The 10,408-nt window shown below is 48.5% G+C and overlaps 1 protein-coding gene across 2 annotated transcripts in view; it reads right to left on the bottom strand.

Moving 5' to 3' along the window:
- Positions 1-1,086: 1,086 nt before the first annotated feature.
- Smox (spermine oxidase) overlaps positions 1,087-10,408 on the bottom strand; it is a 34,290-nt gene continuing 24,968 nt past the window's right edge. Inside the window, exons 3-8 of one of the 2 annotated variants that reach the window (XM_032904251.1) lie at positions 9,790-10,016; positions 6,087-6,260; positions 5,181-5,940; positions 4,125-4,285; positions 1,949-2,038; positions 1,087-1,536 (exon numbers count right to left, since the gene is read on the bottom strand). In XM_032904251.1, coding sequence (XP_032760142.1) covers positions 1,399-1,536; positions 1,949-2,038; positions 4,125-4,285; positions 5,181-5,940; positions 6,087-6,260; positions 9,790-10,016 — 1,550 coding nt within the window. In that variant the 3' untranslated portion in view covers positions 1,087-1,398. The remainder of the gene's footprint in view (positions 1,537-1,948; positions 2,039-4,124; positions 4,286-5,180; positions 5,941-6,086; positions 6,261-9,789; positions 10,017-10,408) is intronic. The other variant, XM_032904252.1, reaches the window with a different exon arrangement.

Here is a 10,408-nt window from a genome sequence, read left to right as displayed (position 1 = left end):
AAGGACAACACAATAGATGGCCTGGATTACAGCATAGGGCAGACTTCACTGCCGACCTGAGACAAGCACACTAACTGTAAAGCTTTACTTACCTGGGGAAGAGAGAAATCATCCTTTCCAACCGGGGCTGGCATCCATTGTGCCAGGAAACTATGCAGACTGTAGAGATGGCTTGGAGGTTAAAAGCACTGGCTGATCTTCCAAAGGGCTCGGGTTCAATTCCCAGCACCCACATGACAGCTAATAAACATCTGTAACTCCAGTTCCGGGGATCCCTCACCCTCTTCTGGTCTGTGGGTACCAGGCACGCACATAGTGCACATACATACATATAGGCAGAATACCCACACACATAAGAGTTCAATTAACAAAAGGAAACAATGTGCCCCTTATTTATGATTGATACCATGCTAGCATATGACTGGTGGTGTTGCTGAATGTTCTCCCTCCCCCCACCCCACTCCTACCCCACATACCTGATGCCCCCCATACACACAATGTGCAGTCACCAAAGAAACATTTTGAGCCATCTGATCCCCATGGTGTTCTTTACAACTCTGACACCTGGTAATTACTTCCCTCCTACTTTATAGCTTGTGGCTGCTTTTTGTCTGTCCTACTGCAGTCGGTGGAGAAAGCCGGGACAGTGGAAGTGAGTCAGAACCTCCTATCAAATTCACAGAAAGTAAGGGCGGCTTCCCACAAAGGAACTGGGCTAGAGAGAAGGGAGCTGGTGTGACCAAAGGAGGACCCACAGCATGCCGTTTAGGTTCTGTGATGGAAGACATCGGACACATACTGTTAAAGACTCACTGCCCTGTGGCCAGCAATAAATTCATCGCGCCCTGGTACGGAGCCACAGATGGGACATCCTGTAGAATTCACCTTCACTCCACACAGCCTGCCCACCCTAAGGAAGTGCGCAGTGGGCAGGGGATCTCACTGAACAGAGACAAACAGAACGGGTAAAGGGACATCTCCCCAATAACCCTAAGCACCTTCCCTTCTATAGGAGCACAGCTGTAACGCCTTGCACCAACCCCTAGTCAGAGATGAGAGTAAACAAACAAACACAAAGGCTTTGAATGGAGGAGAGAAGCGAAGGAGCTTGGGAAGGGTCACTTCTTTTATTATCCCAAAAATGCGAAGTATTGAAGGCACTTGCAAGAACATGGAGAGAGGAGGAAAGCAGGAAGCAGGATCCCACCTGGTCGTTACCCAGCCTGGAGAAAAAGAAAAGCTATAGAGCCAGGTCGGAAGTCGGCCCGGTGTCCACTACAGAAGGTGAATCCCATTCTACAGACAATGAGGAAATTAAGAGCACGGGGGCAAGGGCGGGGACCAGCAGTCACGAGTTAGTGGTTCTTTAAGGAACACGTTTGGCAGTGAGGACACCGTTCAGGGTCCCTGCTGGAAGAGGTCTCGGTACATCTCGATGAGCCGAGCGGCCTCACGCTGGCCAGAGAGCAGAGCACCGTGGGTGGTGGAGTAGTACTTGCGGTGTGTGGCCTCACCGGAGAACAGCACCTGCATGGGCTAAGCAGGAGGAAGGGGAAGTGAGGGTGGGGAAGCAGCAGAGGCAGCGGGCTCCCTGTCAGCCCCGGAACCCCTACTCCTACAAGGCAGACACGAGTGAACAGGATGCAGGTACTGCTGTTTCCATGGGGTGAAGGGTCACCCACCCACCTGCCCCCTTCCCTTCCCCATACACCCACGCCTCAGTTCCTTCTGTCCCAAGGCTGTTAGAAGTCCTGGCTCGATAGTCCCAAAGAATCCATTCACCTCTTAATAGTCTACCCTCCTCAGCCTCTATTCTCTGATCAGACAGAGAGATTTATACCACCTGCCTCTGAGGCTAGCTGAGCTGCAGAGAGTAAATGAAGCTATGCACGTTAAGCACTTAGAATCTGGAAGAATGTAAACAAAGTTAGGTGGTAATTTAACAAACCTTTATGGAGCCCCTACTAGGGTCCAGGGATTGTTCTGGGCACTTGGATGATAAAAGGTGACCAGGCTGCTGCTTTGTGGAGCTTCCATGCTGGTGGGGAAGCCAGACACGAAACCCAGTTACTAAACAGTGTCGTATGTGATGGTGGGTGTTCGGGTGAGGTGCTGAAAGCCCAGAAAAGATGTTCGAGGTCTGGGAAATCCCACAAAGCTTCCCAGAGAACAGGACCTCTGACTGATTCTTAAAGGATGGATGCTGGTGAGTCGACAACAGTCAAAAGAAGTTCCGCCAGAGGGGAAGGTCACCACACTGAAGACAGGGAAACTCTGGTCTAGTCAGCGCTCAATCTCAAGAAAGCAGGTGTCCTGGTGAATCCAAGGTTGGCTCGGTCTTGCATATCAAACTCGTGTGTGGACTTTCTCCAAGAGAGCAGTGCTGACTCCAAGTCTAGACTAGGAACGAGCACCCTGGCCAGCTGCCTTGTAAACTGCACCTACTGATAAGGGACTAGGGAGTCTCAGGGATGGGCCGTGTGGCTCAGCTCAGGCTGCCTCTCCGCCCTTCTTCATCAAGCCCCAGTTCCTTTTGTGTTTGTTTGTTTGTTTGTTTGTTTGTTTTGAGACAGGGTCTCAAAGTACATATCCGTCCTGCCTGGCCTGGAACTCAGAAAGACCCACCTGTCTCTACCGCTCGAGTGCTGGGATTAAAACTGTGAGTCGCCCACCGCTCCCAGCTCAGGTTCTAGTTCTAAACTGGTTCCAAAGTTATTCAAAGTAAAAAAAATGACATGACTCGGCCTCTCTGTCAGCAGTGTGTAAACCTGTGGCTGAATTCTAGCCAACAGGCTTCATGGTGTACTGCTATCTCAGTCCAAGGAATCCCCTTTCCGGTCCATGTAGCTATTACCTGAAGACATAAGCGCCATGTTCTTACAGCCCTCGTTCTTGGACTACGAGGTAAACTCCTGAACATGGAAGCCTGGAGCTAAGATATGTGTTTCCCCAACCACCATCCTCCAGAGTTTTGCTGCTGATTTCTGTTTTGCTTTGCTTCTGTCACAGCCAGGGGGTCTCCTCTGTAGGAAGATGCCCTCTCTAAGCACAGCTAGACAGACACCTTCACTGACAGAAATCTCCATCAATAACTCCAAAGAAGTACTTTAAATATATTATTATATTTTAACATTTAATGTATGTTCACAGTTAGTGAACAAAATATACTATGGGAGCATATTTCTGTCCGTCTTTAACAGTGTGTGTGTGTGTGCGTGTGTGTGTGTGTGTGTGTGTGTGTGTGTGTGTGTGTGTGCGCGCGCGCGCACGCGCGCGTGCATGTTCTCATGCCATCATGCTCAGACAGAAATCAGGACAGCAAGCAGGAATCAATGATTCTATCTTTTGCATGGGTCCTAGGGGCTGAAGCCAGGGCAGTCATCAGGGCTGGCAGTGAGTCCCTTACCCACCAAGCCATCTTGCTGGCCTCAGATTTATTTTCTTCGAGTACAGTTGACCTGCTTTGAGGCAGGGCAGTTTTCTCAAGTTTTTCTCTGCCTTAAGACAGTGTCCATGTATCTTAGGCTCACCTTACACGATGTGGCCAAGGATAACTCTGAACGGCTGCGCCTCTCCCTTCCACATCTCCAGTGCTAGAATTGCAGGGTTTCTGAGGTGCTGGGCTTCGCACCCAGGGCTTCTGACATATCAGGCAAGTGCTTTACCCGTTAAGATACAACCCTAGTCCCTCAAATTTAATCTCTAAAACATATCAAGGACATAACCCTCTGCTGTCCCATCGGACTCTACTGCGGGAACGTTAGGCACGTGCGGCTTTGAACTTGAAGTGTAAGTAGTGCAATCAAGGAACCAAAACTTTAATTTATTAATTTTAATTGTTTAATGAATTCAATCTAGCTGCGGCTGAAGGTTTCTGTCTAGCACAGCAAGCAATGATTCAGGTTTCAGAGATTCAAGAAAATATTAATTTTCTACGTGATTCTACTTTTTTCTTCCAGATGTTAAGTGTTTGTTGCCTTGTGTTTTCTTTCACCATGGGAGCCACCCCCACTGTTCCTCACCGTGACACCCTCAGTGGACATTACTCCAGTCCTCCTCCCTGGACCAGACACATGCAGAACACCCCCTCCAAGGCCTCTCCACAGCATTCACAGCCCACTCACCGCTGTCTTGGAGCTCTCTGTGTAGGGCAGGGGCTTGGCCAGCTTCTCCACATCTGCCCCACTTGAGCCCACCTGTGTGTATGAATAGGAACCCCGGAAGTATGGGTTGCTGCCCCAGGCTGAGCGCAGGATTCGCCTAGGTTTTGGTATATTGGGGTTCCCTGTTGGGGAGTCAAAAGAACCAAGAAAAGGGAACATAAGAAATAGCTATATAGGGAAGGCACCCCAAACAATCAAGCAGCCAAGAGGCAAGCATAAAAGATTGGAAGGAATGAGGGGGCTGGGCTCAAGCTGTATTTCCTATTCATCGCTTCCTAGTGATCCCCAGAAAACAAATATTATATATCTCAAGGCCTTTGAATTTCCTACTTTAAAGTATTTGGGGGGGGGGTGCCTCAGTGGTAGAGCTCATGGTTAGCCCTCAGTCCAGGCAGTATTCAAAACAATTTCAGATAATCATGCTTCCCTTTTTATTTTCATGGGCTCCTGGAAAGTTCTCCTGCAATTGTGCGCAGAAAATAACCAATTAAAAGAGTCAAAGATGCTGGGTATGATAGCATATGCTTGTCGTTCTACCATTCAGAAGGCTGAATAGGACAGGAGGATCTTGAGTTCAAAGCAAGTAGCTACAACCCAGTGAGTTCCAGGCCAGCCTGGGCTACACAATGAAACCTATCTTAAAAAAAAAAAAAAAAAAAAAAAAAAAAAAAAAAACAGAGTAAAACAATTCTACCTCTGAATAAGATGCTAGGTAACAGGAAATGAGCAGCTGTGGTGACGGTGACACTGGAGCCCTTTTTACCATGAGGCCCTTAGTGAAAAGAGCAGTCCTTTTGAGTCATTTGAACTACAAAATGAGAGTGCCAGCAACTGAGGAGACAGAGGCTAAAGATGGTTCTCTGCAGTTGCTCTCCCAGTAGGCACAGCCACCTCAGTGCCACAATCTGGAAAGGGTAAAACTGCTACAGACCTGGGAGTTGAGAAAGTAACCAAGCCTCAGTGAACCACATGGACACGGCCCCAAGCCTCAGTGAGCAGCACGGACATGGAGCCCACCTGTGAACTGTCGAAGCATCTCCGTGCAGATCTCAGCTACAGCCTCGTCATCGCACCTCTCCATGACGAGAGCCTCCTCCCCACAGATCCAGCCACTCAGCACATGGCCATAGCGCTCTGGTGGGTAAAGGACATCGAAGCCACAGATCTTGCGGTACCAGAGCTCAGGCGGGTAGGTGAGGGTACAGCTCTCTGCCTCATCCTCCCACACAAACTGCAGGCTGTTGCACTCAGGGCCCCAAAAGGGCTCCTCGAATTCAAGGAAGATCTTGTCAGTGGTACCAATGCCCAGGCGGTGGATGGCGGCCACCTTCTCCGTGGGCAGACATGGCCTAAAGAAACTGGTGTACTGCCTCTTGAGCACGCCCAGGGAAACTGTCACAATCACGTGGTCCGCTGGGATCACTTCACAATCTTCGCACTCCACGACTACAGGCCACTGCTCATCCTTGTCCCACCTCCCCTGCTGGGGATTCTCTCCACTCTGGCCACCCTCCCCAGCGTCGTGATTGTGGTCACCCTCACCACGGGGCTCGATCTCAGGACCCCGGGGTCGAGCCGAGGCCTGGTCCCAGTGGATGCAACGGACAGGTTTCCCCAGCTGGATGACATGTGGGGGAATGTCCTTAGCCAGCAGCTCCACAACTCGCATGAAGCCGGAGGGGATGATGTGATGGGCGCCAGGGATCTCCGTCCATTCTCCAAAGGCGCTCAGGGACACTTCATCTATGCTGTGAGAACTGCTTTCACAGCTCTCCACCTGTGGGAAGACCCAGAGAGAAGCCGGGTGAGGCAGAGCCAGGCCATGCAAGCAACAAGAGCTCTGAGCGGCATGGTACTTTGGACCCAGATTCCCCCAGAATTCGTCTTTTTCACTCTGGCATCTATACTCCACAGCAAAGATACCTTCAGGTACTGCTGGATCATGGCGAGCTTCAGGCGCTTGGTGGCCTCTGTGTCGTCAGGGTCATCCCTGATGCGATTCCGCACCTTCTCCCGGGTGAACACCCCGACACTGTTCTGACTCTCAGCATTGACTGGTTTACCATTCCGGAAGAACTCCTGGGTCAAGTTATAGACCTGACAAAGAGACCCAAAAGACTGAGCCTTCTTATCACCCTCTACAGAGGGCACAACTGGAAGACCACCCATTCCCTGGTGTCCCTGGTGCAGCGGTGGCTTCTGCATGGTTAAGCAGGTACCTGCCCTAGTCAGCCAGCTCCTCACCTCCAAGCCTTTAAGAGAGATGTGATGGGTCTAAAGCTTTCTTTGGGGGCCCTTCCTGAACACACTGCAAATGTCTGAGAGCTATAGAATCCTCTTGGTGGGCTCTGCACATGTGTGCGAGCCCTCCTCCCATTCCCTGGAGAATCTGATCTGTACGCATCACCTTTTCCAAGAACAAGATGCAGAAAGCTCATCCCCTATAGACATCCTCTTTGCAGTACCCAGATCCACAAAGAGCCCCTTCATTTGGTCTGAAGTACATGGAAGGAAGAGAGAAGAGAGCAACACAGGGGGCAGAAAGCATCTCTGGGAGGCCCCAGCAGGCCAAGAAACAGAAACCACTTGGCAAGCATTCTTTAGCCCAAAAACCAACCCACTCCTTATCCACGGTGACCATCAGTCCCTTGAAACAGGGTCTGCCTCTTCTGCCAGCCCATCCCATAATCCTTCCACCCTACCCCCAAACACTGAACAAGTCTACTTCTAGACACTCACTAGGACTCCCTAGACACTCACTAACATTCACTCAACATGCATTTGTGGGCTTCACAGCCATGATGTATTAAGCAAGAGAAAGTCCCGAGCCTTGCCCAAACTCAAGCTGATGAGACATTCTAAGAAGATTTCTACAAGATACACTGTGACAAGAAAGAAACCAGATATGAAGTCAACCAAGGACTCATTCTGACTCATCAGGATACAGCAACACTGGCAAAGACAGAGAGAAGAAAGAGTTACAAGCAGAAGACACTACACAAAGATGGAGGGTGAGGCAGTCAAGAAACTTGAAAGGGGTTGGTTTGGGGAAGAAGCAAGCAGAATGCCCTACGAAATGAATGGCCTTGGGAAGGTAGTCAGGTGTCAGGGCAGGAAGGCTAGCTATCATGCCAAGGCCCTGAAGCCCTGTGAGAATGGAGCCCCACCCACTGCTGTCATTTCTAGGACTATATATAGCAGAGAGCTTCTCAGCTGTGGATGATTGCTTGTGGCCGGGCTGATGAGTGGTTATCTCCCTCCTTAAAAAGAGTCTCTATTCCATCAGCATGCATCCATGGGAAAGAAGATGTCTTCTCTGCACTGCAGCCCTAGGAAATGTTGTGGGGCCAGAGTGAAGGGCGGCTACAATTCCACACTCCATTCCCACTGTTCCACAGGACAGAAGCCTCTACACGCAACTAGCACATGAAGTAAAGATGCCTCTGCGGCATAAATTATAGAGAAAAATATTAGGAACTTGTCCTGCCTACAGTCACAAGATGCTGGGTGGTCAGCAGTAGCTGGAGCCTCAGCAAATTCCTCCTATAGGATCACTGCCAAAAACTCAAGCTGGGGACTCTCCTTCTCCTCCCTGGTTTTCCCCTAAAAGATAAGCAACATAGTAACCAGTATTCAGCTCACGTCATTGAAGACCATAGGTTCCTTCAAGGAGTAACAAATGTAGCCACCACCAACTAGGACTATCATGTGGTTATGGTCTCCTCCCGAACATGAAAGCAGAGTGTAGGGCACAGGTCTACGACCACTACACCAATTCTTAAATACTTTTCACTGGGATTACAATCCTTGAACACTGGGATGTAGACACAGCCATGTATATTTTACAGATGAGAAAACTGGGGATCCAAGAGGCTATAGCTTAAGTGTTCAATAGTCTCTATCTAATGCTGGGAACACAGCTCAGCCTGATAACACTTGCCTAGCGCAAACAAGACCCTGGGCTCAATCAGCACTGAGGGAAAACAAACAAATAAAGCAGGGCAGGGGAAATGGCTCAACAAGTAAAGTACTTCCTGTTCAATCATGAGGATCTGAGTTCAGACCCCTAGCATGTACCTGCAAACCTAGCCCTGGGCAGCTCGACTAGGGTAGATCTAGAGGGTTCACCAGCCAGCTGTTCTGGTTGAAACTGTGAGCTTCAAATTCACTAAGAGACTTTGTCTCAAAATGTAAGGAGGAACAATGGTGACCTCTGACCTATGGGCCCACACACATACACTAAAATGTACCCATATGAATGGCCCTTCAGAGCCATCTTTGCTGGAAACATTTACTATAAAGCTAACTTTAGGCATGGCTTCACCTGGCAACTTAGAATGGTCACCGAGTATCGACTAAAAGCCACAAGTAAATCCTGACCTACATTTCTTCCTTCAGACACTAAGCAGCACTGCAATTTGATAACTACTTTGTTCATTTTATCCTCCACAGCCCCCTGTCTTGGTTTTCAGAAGTGAAACTAACCAACAGGAAGGAGAACAAGTCACAGCCACTGAGGGTTATTCTCAGGAAGTATCCAGATAGCCAGGCATGGTGGCACACATTTATAATCCCAGTACTTGGAAGGTAAAAAAAAAAAAAAAAAAAAAAAAAAGAATCAGGACTTCAAGGCCAGCTTTGGCTACATAGCAAATTTAAGGCCAGGATGAGCTATATGAGACCTATCTAAAAAATAATAAAAAATAAAAACACAAGTATTCGTGCTTAAAGCACTTACAATAGCCAGGAGTCAGCCTGTAGGCCAGTAAGGTCTACTTTGAAGAACGCAGGTTACTATCTGAACTGCCTCACGTATCTTGTCGGTCCATACACAAAACAGGTGTGCACATCCTCCAGGCACCAGGGAGTGCCACAAGTGTACAAAGGCAAGTGTGCAATGAGTGCTTAGCAGTCCATTTACTGACCTGGAGTGGGGTCGTTACAACAATAACACTTCTTATTCTTTACCTGCTTTCACAGTGCAGCTTACAGTGCTCCTGAGAGATACTAAGGACACTGGTCATTTTTTAAGGCTTGGATATTTCAATGATGTACAGAATTGCTACTTCTATCTAAAATAGACTGCAATGCTCACCAATACACTAAGAGTAGTAAGGACTCTGAGGCTGGACTCTCACTATCGTAACCACTAGATACCTGTTGAGATTCGGAGTTTTATATTAGTTCCTGCATGGTTTCACTACCTACATTCAGCTACTCTCAAAAACCACAAATGACTAGAAGCTACCATACGGAATGGTGCAGCTCTGAAACAGCTCCATCAGTACAAAAGGGTCTCCTGAACAGTGCTGGTTACTCATAATAACAAAATTATTATTAGCATCCTAATAATAACTAAATAAATAAATGAATTACTAAAATAATCACCAGAGAATTGAGATCAATGCACAAAAATCAGTTCTATTGCTATAAACTAGGAATAATTAGAATGCTTTCTAAAAATATTGAATATCTATTTTAAAAAATAGTGACAACAATTACCACAACCCAAACACTTAGTAGAGTCTAGCAAATGACATTAAAGGCCTTTTTGAGAAAATCTACCAGTGTCTTGCCTAGCTCACAGTGTAGTGGTATCCCTACACTGTCCTGATGTTCCCCTTACCTCGTTGTATAAATCACTGAATTCCTCAACCACGTCCTTGGGGATGCGGCGGCCACGGTTGGTAAGGTAGCAGGCCACGCCATTCTTGGAGTAGAGGCTGATGCGGCCCACGCTGCGCTCCCCATCTGTTGTCTCTTCCAAAAGGCCATTGGCTTCTGCTAGTTGATAGATAGGGTTCCCGTGGGATCCATGGATCCAGGTGGCTCCCAGCTCAAAGGTGGCGTGTCCTGGTGGTGACAACAGACCCTTAGAAGGGCAGAGGTTTCTTTAGAGAAGGACAGGACTGCCTCCCTTCCTTCTCTAAGAGGGCCCCACCCACATATACACAACAGGGCAGGAAGGGGTTTGGCAGCTCTCTCTGAGGAACAGCCAAAGCCCACAGAGGACACCTGACAGCAGATGAAGTGCTGTCCATCAGGGAGAAGCACTGGCCAGAGTGACTCCTGAGTGTGCCCCAGCATCACCTCGAGACATCAGTTAGAAGCCTCTCCTTTTCTAGTCTTAACCTTCTTCTAAGACAGTACTACATGCCAGACACCCGACTATCCTCCTCAAGAGGATATTCCCCACCATTATTCTAGCACCTCAACAGCCCATGGCTCCAAAGTCCAAGCCTTCC

The sequence above is a fragment of the Rattus rattus genome, chromosome 5 (genome assembly GCF_011064425.1).
Source record: "Rattus rattus isolate New Zealand chromosome 5, Rrattus_CSIRO_v1, whole genome shotgun sequence".
Taxonomy (NCBI): domain Eukaryota; kingdom Metazoa; phylum Chordata; class Mammalia; order Rodentia; family Muridae; genus Rattus; species Rattus rattus.
Note: the sequence above shows the minus strand (reverse complement) of the source record. Positions and strands in the feature narration are given on the sequence as shown.